This window comes from Planococcus citri, chromosome 1 (genome assembly GCF_950023065.1).
Source record: "Planococcus citri chromosome 1, ihPlaCitr1.1, whole genome shotgun sequence".
NCBI lineage: Eukaryota > Metazoa > Arthropoda > Insecta > Hemiptera > Pseudococcidae > Planococcus > Planococcus citri.
The window spans coordinates 78592205-78612178 of record NC_088677.1 but is presented as its reverse complement, the minus strand read 5'-3'; the positions used below and the strand labels follow the sequence as shown (position 1 = coordinate 78612178).

The 19974-nt window shown below is 36.2% G+C and overlaps 2 protein-coding genes across 2 annotated transcripts; one reads left to right on the top strand and one right to left on the bottom strand.

The window, feature by feature from the left end:
* Positions 1 to 1856: 1856 nt before the first annotated feature.
* On the bottom strand, positions 1857 to 3292 carry LOC135842719 (uncharacterized). The gene is made up of 2 exons (XM_065360313.1): positions 3018 to 3292; positions 1857 to 2415 (listed from the first exon to the last, which is right to left on the bottom strand). Exons 1-2 carry the CDS (start codon positions 3069 to 3071, stop codon positions 1942 to 1944), a joined length of 528 nt encoding a protein of 175 aa, XP_065216385.1. The 5' UTR covers positions 3072 to 3292; the 3' UTR covers positions 1857 to 1941.
* Positions 3293 to 16691: 13399 nt separating this feature from the next.
* LOC135834533 (uncharacterized) lies at positions 16692 to 19399 on the top strand. The gene is made up of 2 exons (XM_065348463.1): positions 16692 to 16918; positions 17028 to 19399. The coding sequence occupies exon 2, from the start codon at positions 17086 to 17088 to the stop codon at positions 19150 to 19152; it is 2067 nt and encodes a 688-aa protein (XP_065204535.1). The 5' UTR covers positions 16692 to 16918; positions 17028 to 17085; the 3' UTR covers positions 19153 to 19399.
* The last annotated feature ends 575 nt before the right edge of the window (positions 19400 to 19974 follow it).

Here is a 19974-nt window from a genome sequence, read left to right as displayed (position 1 = left end):
GGGGTTTTGAGAGTGAATGGATTTCTTATAAGAAGTCAATTTTTCTACACTTGAAACACAAACTGGGAGGAAAGAAAAGATAACCATATGCCCGAGCGAAGCGAGGGCAAAAGATTTTGAAAATTTTGAATTTGTAAACTAAATTTAAAATGCCAATTTGGCACTTTTGGCAGTAAATTTTATGTTCGCCGCCGACAATTCTTTTGGCGGCGGCGGCGGCGGTGGCGTTGGGCTCACGCCTGACGTTTCTCAGCGGCGGCTTTTCAGGACAAAAATACTCAGTGGCGGCGTTTATTCGGCGGCGCACAGCTCTAGTTGTGTCATTTCTGACAATAATACTTTCGTTTACACGAACTTGACAACTTGAGTATGATAATTTATTGTGTTTCGCGTGTACATCAAATCCCATAGCCGGGGTAAGTAATAATCTAGTACGATTACATTTGTGCATTTGTTGATAGCTTTTTATAGAGCAACTAGTAGGTATCAAATATACGAACGTATATGATCAAGGTACCTACGCCACAATATTATTTTATCACTTGATAAAACAGTTCTTTCTTCATTTTAAAAATGGAAACAATATATATAAAAAAATATGGAGAAAGCTATCAATGAAGTACATTCTCATAAACTTAGTATTGCAAATTTAATACTTTTTTATTAATTTTTGTCATTTTTTTCAAATAAAAACAACACCATTCCATATTTGGTTACCTTGCCATTCCATATTTGGAGCAAAAAAAAAAATTAAAATTTTGACTTTTTTTAGAAAAAAAATAATTGCAAAAAGAGGGATGAAGGTAACGGGGTGAAATTTCAGGGGTAGAAACTAGATGTGGAACTTTATTTCAATGAAATTGAGCCAATAGTTTGCGCTACAGAGCCTTTCAAACTTACCCCATTCCATATTTGGCGTCCTTCCCCTAGTTTTACACTCTCTAGTATGATGTATATGGAGAGTTGGAGTTATCCCAGTGTCCGCAATTTGAGCTAGTCAGGACAAAGCAAATATTCACCACTAAGGAAATATTTCTCAACTTAACCACCTTATAAGGGAATGTCAACCTTATTCCCCTATATCAATAATTCCAATCGTCCTTATAACAATACAAATGAGATTTCTTGAATAGTGATCACATCTATGTGCAGGTTCTTAATCATTTGAGCCAAAATAACCTCCTTTGGCACTGACTGACCATCTATGTAAATCTATAGGCATAATCCTTCAGGGTGACGTCCTGGTCAAAGGTCCTGAAAAAGGTCGACTTAACCTGGGTGTAGGGTGCACGATCGACCCATGTTGGGATGACTGATTAGTAGTTGAGATGCATACGAAGAATTAACAGAAGCTTGACTCAGATCAAGGCATAGTTTCATGAAAACAGTTAAAAAGCTGAAAGATACCCCCAGCGTTGAAAGATGTCGCATATGGAATTCAGATGCTGAGGGTAGAGATAGACAGGAGGCCTTACCAAGCAGGGAATATTTCAAAATATTTTAAGGGTTATGGAAAACACTGGACAGATTGAGGAGCGGAGTAACATGATCCAGGCACAATCTTTGAAGATGGTATTTGATTAACAATGACCTGTGTGAATGCGGCAATGTTCAGAATGATAAGCACTTACTTATTTGAGTTCAGATTATCAGGGGGAATTAATCCTGCGAAATTGAATTGGACACTTGACGACGATGCCATTAGATACCTACTTCGAGTATTGCCAAAAGTAGGTAGATTAAGTTTTATCTTTTTGTGTTTTTTGTTTTCTTTTGTTTTGCAAGTGGACTAGATAAATGAAAAAAATACAAATGAAATACATATTTACTCAATGCACATATATACAGTAGGCATGGGCAGAAATTCTAGTGTACAGATATGAAGTATTCAATGTTCTCCAAGTATAAATTTCAAACTCTCATCTCCTGTGGTGTGCTCGATTAGTTCGGACTAGACTTCTTCGGTCCGAGTTTATAGTTATAGCTATGAACCAATTCTGCATTCTGTTGGTTTTTGGAGCTTTCCTCGTTGGTTGTTTTTTCCCCCCATGCACGTTTAATATCGTAATATTTGTGTTCGCAAGCTATAGCTACAGCTCCAAAGATTCCTTTAAAAAGTCCTCCGAAAGCTGAACCGGCTTCTTGAAGTACAACCCCAGTGATGCAAGCTACGTCTAGAGCAAAAGAATATATTTTCGATGGAGATTTCTTCTTGTCATCTGCAGCATCAGAGGATACATCTCTAGGAGCTATTGAGTTGGTTTCTTCGGGGCTTACGAATAAAAGCTGTATACTTTTCTGATATAAATTGGTGAAGTAGTTTAATCCAGCACTTGTATCGCGGGATTCTTCCGCAGAGCATGGTACCAATGAAGAATTGGAATCTTCAAAGGCACTTTCGGGTGGTGGAGGTGCCTGCAATCAGATTGTAACATTACATTGATAGCCTACTTTTATGAGTTTATTTATTTATTTTTTTTTTGAGAAAAGCATAAATTGGCGAAAATGATTGAGTTTGAATTTTCAAAAATTTACCAACAATCGAAAAATCAATTTGGGTTGCTGAAATTTCGGTTGCTAAAAAATGCTTGGAAAATTACAAAAGGGTGGAGAGGAAGCTCAGGTCGTAAATCTGAAAGACGTATTTAACAAGAACCAAAGCCAGAACTATTGAAATTGATGCATTAATTTTTGAGGAATTTTTCAAAATAAGTTAATGAAATTAGCTCATTAATAAGAATATGCAGTTTAAAAGCTTTCTTTACACCCAGAAATTTCAAATCATTTTAAAAGATAGGTACTGTATTAATGATTGTTGGAAACGAAAAAATTAATTCTAATTTTTTTCCAACTGATAGGTTTTTTAGTGATAACTTTTGGTAAATTACCTAAGTAAGGATGTAGGTATCTAAAAAATATGAGAGAGTTCTTGAAACAAAAATGACGACTTATCCATTTATTTTTAATTTTTTTCTTCAAAATTTATGTGTTATGTAATGAATTTCTTTTTGAGTTACCTGACTCGTTGATAGCAACAATATTATCAAAACTGCTAAAACCACATACTTCATTATTTGCACAATTACCGTAGTTACTTATCATTCAACTCGCAAATGGTAATTTTTTCAACTTCAAGATTAGTAGGTACCTAATACCTATGCGTATAAGTATCAATATGTTTCATTCACTGTACGTTTGTTACCTACGAATACCAACACAAATGTACAGTAATTTTCAAGTATCCTCTGGGTACCTAAAATTAAAAAAAAAATTTCCTAACGACATAGACTACCTATCCAAATGAAGCATATGCTTTCGCCATCTGTCCTCATGAAATTGTAACTGCACGTCTTTTATGTATAATACCTAGGCGAGACAAATGCTACCAAACGAACTACATATTCAATTTCGCCATAAATTAAAAATTTGCAGTGGCAAAAAAACAGCTGACATGACACATTGTTTGTGGAAAATTATGAAATGTGAGTTCTGAAATAATTAACGAAAAATGAATTGCCTCCGTTGCAATTTTCAACCAAACTAACGAGTAAGTAACTAGAAAACTATTCATGAAAGGCTGCTGTACCTAATTTGAAAATATTTATTCTAATTTTCTTTGAAGATGAAAACATTTGATCAACCTGAAGAAAGGGTATTCCCGGATAAGATAGGTGAAACACCCCTGTCCTCGGATTTTTGATTGAACATTGTTGGGTGCCTCTAAAAAAAAATTGTGGACCCAAAAACTTTCCCCCCACCCCACGATATTGACAAAAGAAAATTTGAAACCGCCATATCTCCGAACCTAATTCTTTCAGAAAAAAAAAAATTTGGGCACAAGAATTAGGTTCGGAGATACGGTGGTTTCAAATTTTCTTTTGTCAATATCTCTCCCTCACCCGGGGGGGGCGAAAAATTTCGAAAAAATTCATGTGGATTGTTGGAAAAATGAAAAACTCGTTTTTAATTTTCCTATCAAAATTTAGATTTGTTTTTAATAAAAAAAATAAAAAATATAATTAAGTAAAAATTACTGGCTACGTTATTGGTGTAGTTTCGGAAATATAAATGGTTATTTGTTGTTTTGAATTTATTGAAAGGAACTTGTTATTTTACGTTTTAAAAATTATTCTAGTCATTCGTTTGTATTTTGTCATCATGTAGGTAACTTACAAAGTTCATGTATCGCGAGCGTACTTTGCTTTTCTCGTAAGTTCAACGAACTTACTATTTATTTTTATTATTTTTTGATAAAATAAAAGTTGATATTTTTTTGTTCAACAATCATGTACGATTAATTCGAGTACGATTTTCTACATAAGTGGAATTTTCCTACACGGATAGACCCATGCTTCCTGTACATATTTTGGGTAAAATCCATCGACCTTTTATAAAAGGTCGATGGTAAAATCAAAATTTTTTATTCAAAACTCGTTGAAGTGCGATTTTTTCCCCGAAAACAGTGTATTTTCGTCTTTGTGGACAAGGCGTGGGGTGGGGGAAATTTTTGGGTCTACAATTATTTTAGAGGTACCCAACAATGTTCAATCAAAAAATCAAAAATTCGAGGACAGGGGCATTTCACCTATCTTATGCGGGAATACCCTTTCGTTTCGCCTTCCGATTTCCTTACTTGTTTGATATGTTTCATTTTCACTATGGCAATTGATAATTTACTTGGAATGAGTTGGAAAGCGATCAATTACCCACTGAAATCAATACCTTGGTCACCCAAGCAATAGTTTTGGTTAGTTCAACCCATCCAGGTGGAATAAAACTTGAAAAATCAAGTTGAGTAACTTAAAACTATGAAATTAATATCTCAATGAATCAAATTATTTTTGGAAACTGCATGAGGGAGTGAAGGAAGGACCAAATTCCATTTTGTCATCGTGGAAGTGTGGGGAGGGCCAAATCGAAAACATTAAAATAGTGGTTTTCTGATGAAGATGGAGAAAATTTAGGATTAAAATTTGAAAAATAAAATAAAAAATAATATGTATTAATTTTTTAATTTTTTTGATAAAGGGAAAAATTTCCATTCAACAGTATTTCTGACGAAAATGGAATGGACCAAATCAAAGGATTAGAGGTAAAAAAAGTAAAAATTTCAATTTTTAGTGCTCTGCTCTGCTCTGCTTCACTATAACCATACAGAGACTCTAGACCTACCCTAGACGGCCTAGACCTGTGTCCTTCACGACGTGTGCGGTGTGTGCAAGGTGCAGCCTAGTACCATACTGCAACCTAAAACTGCAACCAGCCACGAACGGTGAACCAGTTTTTTTATCCAGGTTGCTATGTGTACCTACGTCTTGCTGTTGATAAGAGATGTTTTGGGCATTATCTAGTTGAATGATCTAATGATCAATAAATTATTTTTCTCATGAAAATTGGATTAAAAAAGTAGATGCTTGTAAAATTTTTTTAATAATTTTACGTCCTGGAGTACGTCCTGATCTATTACTGAAACCAGTGCATTCATTAACCATAAAGTGATTCCGTCGGTTCGTTTTGTTATCAATCAATAGAATGGTACGTATTAGATATGTATACTTATTATTAATGGAGTACCTACTCGTACAACGTCATTATTATTTTTGGTGTTGCAATACCAAACCTGATTAAAATCTGTAATAACATTTTGAACATTTTATTAAATTTTAGATTTCTCACAGCGATTGAATCCATACCTACTCATAGATCAAATCAAGAATACCTACATCATGAATGAAACCGAATCCAATGTATACGACCTGATATATCCCAGCCCTGTCACCCTGAAAGAAATCTCATCTATAGTAGTTGCTGTGGAATTATGGCGTGAAGAAATCTGCGCACATAAGGAAAGTGAGCGTTTACAAAAATTGAAGTGGGATTTGAAAGCAAATAACATTCGATTGAGAAATGTAATTCCCAATTTGCCATCTGCGATTTACGATTTCCTGGAAGAATTCGTCGATATATTCAGAGTGTCAATACTGCGATGGCTGAATTATCATCGCGAGAATATATTCACTGGCTGTGATTTTAGTTCGAAAAACATTTTGAGCCGTTTCCATGATTTTTCATGGGACTGGAATGGCAACATTCAATATCCGCGCACAGCCAAACGTATGATGTCATGCGATCGACTCACTCAAGATGAGAAATTCAAGATCGCTTGTTTGTACTGCTTCGAAGACGACATCAAACGGATTTGGCCATCTGTCAGGCGAAAGATGGATTTGGCTCGTGTTTCTTTTTATCAATTTCCACAGTTGTTCTACTGGATTTGCTTCCTTAGAAATAAACTATACAATGTACCCCATCGGTATCCACGTAATGTATCTGTGGACGAGCCCGTGAGGCACCAACGCTTAATTTACGTCAATAATACGTCAATGATGCGTTTGGTTTACCACAATTATACGTCAGCGTATTATCGCCCATCAATTTCGCTTTTGCACGCTGAAAATATGTGGGTGAATACGTTAGTTGAACGCCCAACTTACGCTGTCGCAAAACAGTGGTTTATAAGCTTAATATTCAAGAGTAAATCTGCAGTAAAAACGACAAAAAAACCATTGAAATTTCATAGTAACATCGGCAAAATTTCAATGGTTTTTTTGACGTTTTTACTGCAGATTTACTCTTGAATATTAAGCTTATAAGCCACAGTTTTGCGACAGCGTAAGTTGGGCGTTCAACTAACGTATTCACCCACATATTTTCAGCGTGCAAAAGCGAAATTGATGGGTGATAATACGCTGACGTATAATTGTGGTAAACCAAGCGTATCATTGACGTATTTTTGACGTAAATTAAGCGTCATTGCACGCAGAAAACCATCAAAATTTTGCCCATATTACTGTATATTTCAGCATAAATCATTGTATGCTGGTGTATGAGCCAATGAAACGTCATACATACGTAATTTGATAAGGGATCTCCAATACTGTAGAATGATCATATAACTGTCGCATAAGCCATTGTATATTTTGTCGTATAAACCAGTGTACACTTGTCGTTTCAACGCCAGTTATAAGCCACTCAAAGATAGCTGACCAGATATTAAATTCACATTTATATAATTTTCTAAATTTAAATACTTACGAAAATTTCTTGCCTTGGCTGGGAATCGAACCCAGGACCTTTGGTTTAGTATACCATAATCTTGTGCATGCAGCCATCACCTGGATATTATTATTTGGACACTAAACTTGTACTCATGTAAGAATAGGTATATGAATACCATGCACTCAACTACGATCCTATGATGGAAACATCATATGCTCAAACGACAAAATCACCATTCACAAAAGTTGATGTTTTTGAAACGTCAGTATGCAGTGATTTAGTGCTTATTTAAGGCCAGGGACGTAGCGAAGTGACTTTTCTGGTTGGGGGGGGGGGGCAAAACCCCTAAGATTTTCAACTAATTTGACTGAAAATTCTCAACTTATTCGACTGAAAATTCCCAAGCTGGGTGAAAAAAGAAGGTATTTAAGTTACATAAATTTTATCAATAGTTTCTTGGAATTGTGAAGTGTAAAACAAATCAAATTGGCCCGAGCGAAGCGAGGGCAAACGATTTTCAAAATTTACTGTAGTACAAACTGCAAATTTACGACAAAAATACCATATGCGTAAATTTGACGTATTTTAGGCTGATTGACAATGTCATATTTACTGCAATTTTTTGTCAGAATTACCCTGGCAAATTCGATGTTACTACGTCTCACCAACCATGGCGTATGTACCACAATTTAACGTTGCAAAAACTACATCTTAATGAAAGCATTTTCCAAGAGTAAAAACTATGATTTAGTTACCACACATTTATGTCAATACTACTCGTCACAACTTTGGCGTATAATTGACATACCTGTGATGCGAATTTACGTCGAAAATACGGCAGTTTTACTCTTGAAAAACGCTTTCATTAGATGTAGTTTTTGTCAATGTAAAATTGTGGTATGTATGCCATGGTTTTTGAGACGTAGTAACGTCAAATTTGTCAGGGTAATTCTGTCAAAAAATTGCAGTAAATGTGACATTGTTAATCTGACTAAAATACGTCGAATTTACTCATAGTATTTTTGTGGTAAATTTGCAATTTTTACTGCATTGCGAGTACGTCAATTATACGCCAAAGTTGCGACAAGTAATTTTGACGTACATGTGTGGTAACTAAATCATAACTTTTACTCTTGAAAAACGCTTTCATTAAGATATAGTTTTTTCAACGTAAAATTGTGGTATGTACGCCATGGTTTTTGAGACGTAGTAAGGTCAAATTTGTCAGGGTGATTCTGACAAAAAATTGCAGTAAATGTGACATCGTTAATCAGCCTAAAATACGTCGAATTTGCACATAATAGTATTTTTGTGGTAAATTTGCAATTTTTACTGCATTGCGAGTACGTCAATTATACGCCAAAGTTGCGACGAGTAATTTTGACGTAAATGTGTGGTAACTAAATCATAATTTTTACTCTTGAAAAACGCTAATATTACTCCTCACAACTTTGACGTGTAATTGACGTACTTACGATGTAGTAAAAATTCCAAATTTACGTCAAAAATACCTCATGCAAAATCAGACGTTTTTTCAGAGTTCAGTTCATGACGTATCAACCATAAAAATATCACAAAAATACTACGCGCGAATTCGATGTATTTTAGGCTAATTGATGATGTAGTATTTACAGCAATTTCTTGTCAAAATTACGTCTCCAAATTCGACGTTAATACGTCTTACAAAACCATGCCGTATGTACCATAAGTTTACGTTGAAAATACTACATCCTAATGAAAGCATTTTTCAAGAGTAAAAATGATGATGTAGGTACGACACATTTACATCAAAATTACTCCTCGCAACTTTGGCGTAAAGTTGACGTACTCGCAAAATAGTAAAAAGTGCAAATTTACGTCAAAAATACTACTCGCAATATCGCAGTATTTTGAGCGAACGTAAAATTGCCGTGTATACGACTATTATACCACAATTTTACCATGGTTTTTATGGCGTTTTTTAGGCGTTTGTTACGTCAGCGTACCTATCAGCGTAAAAGGCCTCACGGGAGGCGATGCTTTATAACTGCGAATCAAGATCGATGGATCGTATACCCTCTGATAAACAGATACAAATAGTTATAGAACAGTATTCAGCTTGGTCCGACTCATTCTGTAGGTTTATATTACATAAACTAAGCAAACACCATCTTGAGATGTTTCTGAGTGCGAAAGGTGCTGATTTTGTTGGGTTTCTGTTGTATTTTGGAGATGCTTCAGCGCTACGTACTGCTTTCCGAACGTGGATGTACATTCAAAATGGAATCAGTAGTAGTCATTTCATCAGTTATGTCAACAAATCACTTCAATACGAGGCTAACCTGGGCAAAGAATTTTATGCTTATTTTAATGTACCGTATTTGTTCAGTGAGATATGGAAAAGTACCACAGCATTTGAAACGATTGGCGGTTGAAAATGTTCTATCGAACAATTCATATCTTCGCCGTCCGGGTTTGTCTGAGGGGCGTAAACAAGTGAGAGTTCTCATCACTGTATTAGAGGATGCTACCGTGGAAGAGAGAAACACATTTTGGCGAGAACATTGGCGTAATTTTATCCGTTGGTGTGGCGCAGATAACAGTGATTTGCTGAAACTGATGAAATTGTGCTTACAAACAGAAAACGAAATTGCGTTATTGAATAAAACCACGATGGCGAGATATGAAAATATCGCTGAGTACTGCGTCCCATTGCTGAAATCAGGCTCGTTTAAAGAATTGAATGACTTTTTGTCCGTTTGCTGCCCGGATGTGCGAAGAAGAAACGAGTTGAAACAGCGATTGTTGAGATCTAATTATGTCGATCAAAATTCTGTACTGACAACAAACGTAATCAGTAACAATAAATTGCTGAATGAGTTCGTCAACGATGCTTTTCAAGATGCTGCTGATCTTGGGGATGAATTTAGAAACCAAATCGCATCATCACCTATAACCCAAAACTGTTTACTCGAATGTATTCGCGGATGCGACTTAGGTCCCGTGATGGAGTTCGTCGATAGTTTTTTTTCAGATGAACAAGTAGTGGTGCTTCTGAAAAAACGCTTATTTGAGTGTTTCAAAGATCATCTGATTAATAGTAATTGTTTTTACGAGGACAGCGTTGATGTGCAAGAATTTCTTAATTGGTTGTTGGGTAGCGAAGGCGAAATTATCAGATTCAAGCAATCGATATCAGTTGAGGATATTTCTCGTAAGTTGTTACCAGCACAACGGAGAACAGAGTCGAGAGAAGTTGATGATACTAATGGTTTCAAACCTGAATTCCCTAAAAGGCTGAATAATTTTTTAATGTGGTATTTTAACAAAGACGAAGAAGAAATTGGTAAGTTTTTAAAAGTATTTTATGGTGAAATGGCGTCGTCCGCTCCTAGAAAACGTAGAAGAATGCAGTAGCTGTGGTCTAATTCTTCGACTCTGAATTTATACGTATAGGTATTATTATAGGTACTGTCTTATTGAGCTTGTTGAATAATTATCGTTTACCTGTTGTGTGTTTTTATTCTTACCACGAGTACATTTGGTAATATTATTATGAATTATTGTGGATAGATAGTGATTGATTACACATTAAGAAGTAGGTACCTATACCTGTAATAATAATCGATTGTATCACTAGCTGTAATGTTCTTAACTAATAAACGTACCTTATTGGCGAATTCATCATGGACTCATCATTCTAGAAAATCCGGTAGTGCTGTATCACGATTCACGAGAAAATGTTGTTGATTATGTGTGGAATTGTTACGAAAAATGAAATTAAAAAATTGAAAATATGAAAATCAAATTGAAGCATGTGTTTCCAAAACGCACTAAGTAGTCCGGCATATGACAATAGGAGTAATTGCACCCCCCCCCCCCCGCCGATCCTCCGGGACAACTTTTTTCTTAAAGGGGACATCCTAAGGAACATTTTAAAGCAAACTTGCCTAAAAAAAAGTTGGCCTTACTTACAAAATGGCGGCCATTTTGATTGACAGGTCAGCCGAAATCGCAGATTTTGCGTTTTAACATTGGACTTGCACGAACTTTTTCGAACTTTACAAAGGTAGATCGAAAGATCATGCAAAAATTTATCACCTGTCAAAATTTCAAGTGCTAAAGTGGGTTTTTCGATTTTTGGTGAATTTTTGAAAATCGATTTTAGGCCAAAAATCAAAATTTTACCAAATTGACCAAGAAAGCTGAAATTTGGAATATACCCCATTTTCGACATGCCAAATCGATTGGAAACGGTTTCGACCCGTTTTGAGCAGTTCTGGAGCCTCCCGCAGATTTTTGAAACTCGAAATTCCCACAAAATTTCATCAAATTGGAGTTGTAAAGCTAAAATTTATTCCAAAAACTAATTTCAATACGCTACGAAGTACTGCAGGTGAATTTCAAGTCGTTTTGGATCCTCCAGCGACTTTTTGAAAATTCCTGAAGCCTCCAGCAGATTTTTGAAACTGGACCTAGAGATGTGCACTTTTCAGAAAAGTAATTTTGGTGAAATGAAAAGTGAAAAGTTCATTGGAAAGTGTGAAAAGTTGTGAAAAGTGTCAAAAGTAAATTGCGCGAGTCTCATTTTAAAGCTCTCTGCAAGAGTTTCAAAATGATGTATTTTTTGCCTATCCAAAACACACAAAAAAACAAAATCATTTTTTTCCGTCTAAATAATCAAATAGTGGTAGTTTTGAGCCTTTCTAGCGCCTCCAACATTTTTGGGTTTTTCAGTTTTGAAAAAAATGTAGTGAAAAATATCAAAAATGGGTGCTGAATTGCGAAGCTGGAGGAGTGGAGAGAGTGAAACTTGATATTTGACTTCATCAATGAGGTCAGTGATCTCTGATGAGTAAATTGATTGGTCACTCGCTTTTTTTTTTTTTAGTAAAAACTGAAAAGTAAAGTGAAAAGTAGGAACTTTTCTTTTCAACTTTTCATTGAAAGAAAAGTACTTTTCACTTTTCACTTTTCAGGCTGCACATCTCTAGTTGGACCCCATCCACGGCCTCCAACAATTTTTTTGGACTTTTACCAATTGAGGGAGGTTCTGGGAGCTATGGGCGAGGTCAATTTGAAAAACTAAGGCCATATGTCACACGTTTGAAAGCATTTTTTTTCAGGTTACCCCCATTGGGGAGGTACTGGGGCCCGTGGATGGGTGGAATCAAAAATCTGAGGTCATATTCGTGTTCAGCGTCACCAAAAACATACAATTAGATGTGTCGCATGAAAAAAAAACATATTTTGAACTTTTACCCCATTTGGGGAGGTGCTGGGGGCCGTGGATGGGTCCAATCAAATATCCAACGTCATATTCGTATTCAGCGTTACCAAAAACATACAAATCGATATATCACACGCCCCAGATGTTTTTTCGAAAGTTTTGCCCCAAATTGGGGGTGGGGGTGCTCCCTCTCCATTAAGAGATCCCATCTCGAAACGTGAATATTTCGAAAACGCACCAAAAAGTACATCTATGGAAATTTTTTCAGAATTTTAAATGGTAGCTCCCACTTACAGCGCCATTTTGAAATTTGAACTTTCAATTTGAAAGTTCAACTTTTAGATTTTGAAAATTTCAAAATACTTGAAAAGTTTAAAATTCAATACCCTTTCGAATTGTGAAATCAGTTTTGGGGAGCACCTGGATTTCCTTCCTTAAAAACAGAGCTGGGGCGACTCGGAGTCGGACTCTTTTGAAACTCTTTAATTAAATGAGTCGCAATTTTGAGGAGTCTAACTCTTTTTTTTTGAAGAGTCTCTTGCGACTCCCAAAATAATCACAAAAATTATTAGACCGTGATATCATACGGCACTTATGAGTAAAAAAAGTGCGAGATTTCAGTCGCAGGGGCCAGCATAAGGAGAAATTGCACCCCCTGCCCATCCACCAGGACAAAACAGGCAAAAATTTATCACCTGTCAAAATTTCAAGTGCTAAAGTGACTTTTTCGATTTTTGGCGAATGTTCAAAAATCAAATTTTGACCAAAGTGTGGGGAAAAAATCAAAATTTTACCAAATCAACCTAGAAAGCTTAAATTTGGGATATACTCTATTTTTGACCTGCCAAATCGATTGAAAACTGTCTTAACCCGTTTTGAGCAGTTCTGGAGCCTCCAGCAGATTCAAAAAAATTGAAATTCCCACAAAATTTCACTACATATCAGAAATGGAGATGAAAAGCAAAAATTCATTCCGCAAACTAATTTCAATTCATTACTAAGTCGACTGCAAGTGAATTTGAAGTCGTTTTGAAGTCTCCAGCGATTTTTTGAAAATTACTGGAGCCTCCAGTAGATTTTTGAAACTTTAAATTTCCCCAACATTTTATCAAATGGAGATGGAAAGCTAAAATTAACTCTGCACTCCAATTTTAACACCTTCTGTAGACGACTTCAGGTGGGTTCAAGTCATTCTGGAGCCTCCAGTGACTTTTTGAAACGTTTCATGGCGTGTTTAGGAGAATTGAAATTTTTAAAAAGTAGCTCAAGTAGCTGGAAGCTTCAAACCCACTTGAAACCACTGTGCAGTCGACTTCATTGTATTTAAATTAGTTTGCAGAGTAAATTTCAGCTTGCTTACCCCATTTGATAAAATGTGAAAATTTCAAATTTCAAAAATCCGGTCCGGAGGAGGCTCCAGTAATTTTCAAAAAGTCGCTGCAGGCTCCGAAATAACTTGAACCCAGCGTAAATCGTCTTCAGAGGGTGTTAAAATTGAAGTGCAGAGTTAATTTTAGCTTTCCATCTCCATTTGATGAAATTTTGAGGAAAGGCTATAGGTGGATAAGTATGGCGAATTTGCCCCCGAGAGCTTCAGGGTTGATATTTGCATGGAAGGTGGGTACCCTTGAGCACCTTCCGTCACGAAAGTTTCAGACCCCCAGACCCCCTCGTTTTTGAGAGACCCCTCTTTTATGAAATTACAATAGAAATTTTTTTCTCAGCCCCATGTGAACAGATTTTTTCAATTTTTTGGTATGTTTTAAACATCCATAAGAGGTATCCTCACAAAAATTTTCACCCCCCTCCCCATATTTACCCCCCAGAATCACGTTTTTTAGCTTTGTTTGCCCGTTTTAGCAATGATCATGATTCTGCACAAAAATGGGAATAGCATTTTTAAGTGTGTTTTTGAACCCTAAAAAATATATATTTTTTTCAAAAAAATTTTTTGGTGGGTGGTGGTCAAAAATTAAAAAAACTTACACAGGGGGTAAAAATGGATTCATGGTGTAAATTATTGTTTTTGGTAAACGAGGTGTCGTTTCCACATGAATCGAACCCCCCGAACACGAATCTGACGTCCAATTTTATGCTACCCTCATCCACACCCCTCCAGTGCCTCTGCCCCCACCTCAATTTTTACAATTTTAAAAGTTGAGCTATTCTCATAATATTGGTGTCGTTTTCAGATGAATCGAACCCCCCAAACACGAATATGACGTCCAATTTTATGCTACCCTCTTCCACAGCCCTCCGGCGCCTCTGCCCCCATCTTAATTTTTACTATATTAAAAATTGAGATATTTTCGTAATGTTGGTGTCGTTTCCATATGAATCGATCCCTCCGAACACGAATATGACGTCCTATTTTATGCTACCCTCAACCACACACCTCCAGTGCCTCTGCCCCCACCTCAATTTTTACTGTATTAAAAGTTGAGTCATTTTCGTAATATTAGTGTCGTTTCATATGAATCGAACACCACGAACACGAATACGAAGTTCAATTGTGCTCTACTGTCATCCATACCCTTCCAGTTCCTTTGCCCCACCACACTTAATTATATTGAAAATTGAGCTATTTTCATAATAATGGTGTCGTTTTCATATGACTCGAATACCCCGAACACGAATATGAAGTTCCATTTTATGCTACCCTCATCCACACCCCTCCAGTGCCTCTGCCCCCATCTAAACAATAAATGTTTTTGCAAACTCCGACCAATCTTCTACCAATAATTACTTGGGTTGTTATTACTTTTAAAACTATGTTTCGCGAAGGTTGAAAACTCAACGACATACAAAAATCGCTAAAAAGAAGTAAAAAAATGACATCGCAAGGTTCAAACTTTAACATTCAAGTTTTGAGGTTTCCATTCGTGCCAAAACGACACAAACATTATAAAAATAGTTTTATGCGTTTTAAATAGTAAACATTGACGAACTGGCTTTAGCCTGGAAGAGGATGGATAAGAGCAGAGCACAATTGGACTTCGTATTCGTGTTCGGGGTGTTCGATTCATATGGAAACGACACCAACATTACGAAAATATCGTGTTCGGGGTGTTTGATTCATCTGAAAACGACACCAATATTACGAGAATAGCTCAACTTTTAAAATTGTAAAAATTGAGGTGGGGGCAGAGGCACTGGAGAGGTGTGGATGAGGGCAGCATAAAATTGGACGTCATATTCGTGTTCGGGGGGTTCGATTCATGTGGAAACGACACCTCGTTTACCAGAATTTACACCAGAATCCATTTTTACCCCCTCTGTAAGTTTTTTCAATTTTTGACCACGACCCACCAAAAAATTTTTTTTGAAAAAAAAAAATATTTTGTAGGGTTCAAAAACACACTTAAAAATGCTATTCCCATTTTTGTGCAGAATCATGATCATTGCTAAAACGAAAAGCTAAAAAACGTCATTTTGGGGGGTAAATATGGGGGGAGGGGGTGAAAATTTTTGTGAGGATACCTCTTATGGATGTTTACAACATACCAAAAAATTGAAAAAATCTGTTCACATGGGGCTGAGAAAAAAATTTCTATTGTAATTTCATAAAAGGGGGGGTCTCTCAAAAACGAGGGGGTCTGGGGGTCTGAAACTTTCGTGACGGAAGGTGCTCAAGGGTACCCAGCTTCCATGCAAATATCAACCCTGAAGCTCTCGGGGGCAAATTCGCCATACTTATCCACCTATAGCCTTTCAAGTTTCAAAAATCTACTGGAGCCTCCAATAATTTTCAAAAAATCGCTGGAGACTCCAAAACGACTTCAAATTCACCAGCAGTCGACTTCGTAGAGAAGTGAAATTAGTTTGCAGAATGAATTTCGGCTTACCAACTCCATTTCACGAAATTTTGTGGAAATTTCGAGTTTTAAAAATCTTCTGGAGTCTCCAGAACTGTTAAAAACGGTTTGAAACAGTTTTCAATCGATTTGGCAGGTCAAAAATAGGGTATATCTCAAATTTCAGCTTTCTAGGTTAATTTGGTAACATTTTGATTTTTTCCCCACACTTTGGTCAAAATTTGATTTTTGAAAATTCATCAAAAATCGAAAAAGTCACTCTAGCACTATGGGAATGTTACAGATTTATAACTTAATAAATTTATCGAACCAAGAAAAGAGTCGCAGCTTAAAGAGTCGGACTCCTCTCAGACTCCTTCATTTACGGAGTCGCTTTTTAGAGTCGCTGACTCCTAAAATCCAGGAGTCCCGCTAATGAGTCGCGGACTCCTAAATAAAATCAAAGAGTCGTCCCAGCTCTGCTTAAAAACATGGTCATTTAACCATGCAGAACATGTTCAAATTTTTTCCACAGCAAGCGCTAGCTAACATTTTACCAGTTCTACCCCCACTCAAACTAGGTAAAAACAAACTGTCCCAAGCATCCCAACCCAACCCAAGTTGCACGTTGTCGTTGTTGCAAGTTGCACGTTGTCTCAAGTTACTCGATTTTATTTTACAGTACAAATGTGAATTTTTCTCATGAAAAATGGATTAAGTAGGTACGCGTAGATGCTTGAGAAAGTCATCATTTTTTAATAATTTCAAGTTTGTCTCTCTCTATTACTGAAAGCAGCTTACCTACATTAACATAAAGTGATTTTGCCGGTTCAGTTGGTTATCAATCATTAGAAAGGTACGTAGGTATTATTTATGAGTTAAATTCAAAGTCATTACGTATTTTTGGTGTAGCAATACTTGATTAAAATCTGTAATATAATTTTGAACATTTTATTGCATTTTAGATTTCACACCAGGATTGAATCCATCATACCTACGCATAGATCAAATCAAGAATACATCATGAATGAAACCGAGTCTAATGTATACGACCTGATATATCCTAGCCCTGTCACCCTGAAAGAAATCTCATCTATAGTACTCGCTGTGGAATTATGGAGTGAAGAAATCAGCGCACATATAGAGAGTGAGTGTTTACAGAATTTGGAGTTGGATTTGAAAAAAAGTAACATTAGATTGAAAAATGTTATTCCCGATTTGCCATCTTCGACTTATAATTTCCTTGAGGAATATGTCGACACATTCGGAAAGTCAATCGCGCAATGGCTGACATATCACCACGATAATATATTTACTGGATGTGATGGTAGTCCGAAGAGCACATTTTTGAGCCGTTTCCATGATTTTTCATGGGACTGGAATGGTACCATTCATTATACGCGCACAGCCAAACGTATGATGTTATGCGATCGATTCACTAAAGAGGAGAAATTCAAGATCGCTTGTGTGTACTGCTTCGAAGACGATATCAAACGAATTTGGCCAACTGTCAGGTGGAATATGGATTTCAGATTGAGTAGAGTTGCTTTTGATCGTTTTGATCCAATGCGGAAATTTCCGCAATTGTTCTACTGGATTTGCTTTCTTAGAAACAACCTAGACAAGGTACCCAAACCATGTTATATGTCTACGGACGCGGCGACGCTTTTTAACTGCGGATCAGAATCGATTAACCATTCATTTCTGAAGTATTTTTGGGATCGTATACCCTCTGACTCTGATAATCTGGCAGTTCTGGTTAGGAAAAGGTATGCTATTTGGTCGCAAATATTCTGTAGATTTATATTACATAAATTAAACAAACACAATCTTGAGAGGTTTTTGAGTGTGCTAGGTACTGAATTTATGTGGTTTCTGTTCAAATTTGGAGATGCTTTAGAGCTATGTACTGCTTTGCGAACTTGGAAGTACATTCAAAATGAAATCAGTAGTAGTCATTTTATTAGTTACGTCAACAAATCGTTTCAGTATGAAGCCGGCCTCGGATTTTATGCATTTAATAGAGGGTATTTGTTCCGCGAGATATGGAAAAGTGCTCCACAGCATTTGAAACGATCGGCGGTCGAAAATGTTCTATCGAAGAATTCATTATATCTTCTTAGGCCGTGGACCCGTTCTGAGCATAGACCAGTGAAATTTTTCATCATTCTATTACAGGATGCTACTGTTGAAGAGAGGAACACATTTTGGCGGGAAAATTGGCGTAATTTTATCCGTTGGTGTGGTGCAGATAACCGTGATTTGATCGAATTGATGAAATTGTGCTTACAAACAGATAACGAAATTGCGTTATTCAATAAAACTACGATGGCGACGTACGAAAATATCGCCGAGTACTGCGTACCGTTGCTGAAACGAGGATCTTTTGAAGAATTGGATGTCTTTTTATCTGTTTGCTGTCCCGATGTGCGAAAAAAAAGCGAATTGAAACAGCGATTATTGTGGATGTATGTCGACAATAATTCTGTACTGACAGTAGAAGTACTCAGAAAACAAGAATTGTTGAGTAAGTTTGTCAGCGATGCTTTTCAAGATGCTGGTGATTTCGGAGTTGAATTATTTAGAAACCAATTCACATTGTCACCTATAACCCAAAACTGTTTATTCGAATGTATTCGCTGGTCCGATCTAGACGCCCTGATGGAGTTCGTTGATAGTTTTTTTGTAGATGAACTAGCAGTGGTGCTTCTGAAAAAACACTTATTTGAATGTTTCAAGGGGCATCTGATTAATGGTAATTGTTTCTACAAGGATGGTGTTGATGTGCAAGGATTTCTTATTTGGTTGTTGGGTAGCGAACGTGAAGTTGACAGATTAGTTGAGGATATTTCTCGCAAGTTGTTGCCAGCAGAGCGGAGTTGGCCGAGAGAAGTAGTTTATGATAATGATTTCAAGAACCTAGATAATTTTTTAATGTGGTATTTTAACAAAGACGAACAAGAAATTGACAAGTTTTTGATACCATTTTATGATGAAATGGTGTCGTTCGCTCCTAAAAAGCATCGCAGAATGGAATTTGATGATGAAATGGCGTCGTTCGCTCCTAGAAAACGTAGAAGAATAGAGTAGCTGTGGTCTGAGTTTTCGAATGTGAAGTTATTCTAAATTATTCAGCTTGTTAAATAGTATAATCAATATGTACAGAGTATCGTTTAGGTACCGGTTTTGTGCTTTCATTCTTACTACCTACATTGGTGATATTATGAAATATGAATTGTGGATAGATATTGATTAATTACCTATTGAGAAGTATAGGTACCTAATAATCGATTGTATATATGACTTAATGTTCTTACCTAATAAACGTATATTGACGAATTTACCTCGTTCATTTACTTAATAGAGTAAGAGGTAGTAAATTGGACCACTCATCTTTCTAGAAAATCCATTTGCGCTACATCGCGAAAAAACGTTATGAATTATGCGCGGAATTATTACGAAAAATGAAATTAAAAAATTAAAATTGAACTGAAAACTTTGAAAAGTAAATTGAAAACCCGTGAAATAAAATTTAAAAAACTGAAACCGAACTCAAAAACTGATGATGAATTCAAAAATTGAAAATGAAATAGAGAATTTTGTGAATTGGATCAAAAATTGAAAATAAAATTGAAAAATGGAAGTAAAACGGGAAACTCTGGAAATGGAACTGAGAAACCAGGAATTAAAATCAAAAACAGAAAAAAGGATTTTAAACTGAAACTGAGATTGAAAATTCTGAGCATCGAATCGAAAACATGAAATGAAATTGAGGAGTCGGCCTGCAAAGTGACCTAACTGCAAAAAATTGATTTCGAGATAAATGAGAAAAACGTACCCTAGGGAAATGAAGTCACATTTTCGAAATCTCTTTTCGGGAATCGAAAGGGTCAACCCTCACTCAACTTAATC

What these genes read in the sequence shown, in the direction of transcription:
- LOC135842719 (XM_065360313.1), bottom strand. Translation starts at nt 3,071, where the DNA reads ATGAAGTATGTGGTTTTAGCAGTTTTGATAATATTGTTGCTATCAACG. An exon ending in TGTTGCTATCAACGAGTCAG is followed by an intron (nt 2,416 to 3,017) that starts GTAACTCAAAAA and finishes ATCTGATTGCAG; the next exon opens with GCACCTCCACCACCCGAAAG.
- LOC135834533 (XM_065348463.1), top strand. Translation starts at nt 17,086, where the DNA reads ATGAATGAAACCGAGTCTAATGTATACGACCTGATATATCCTAGCCCT.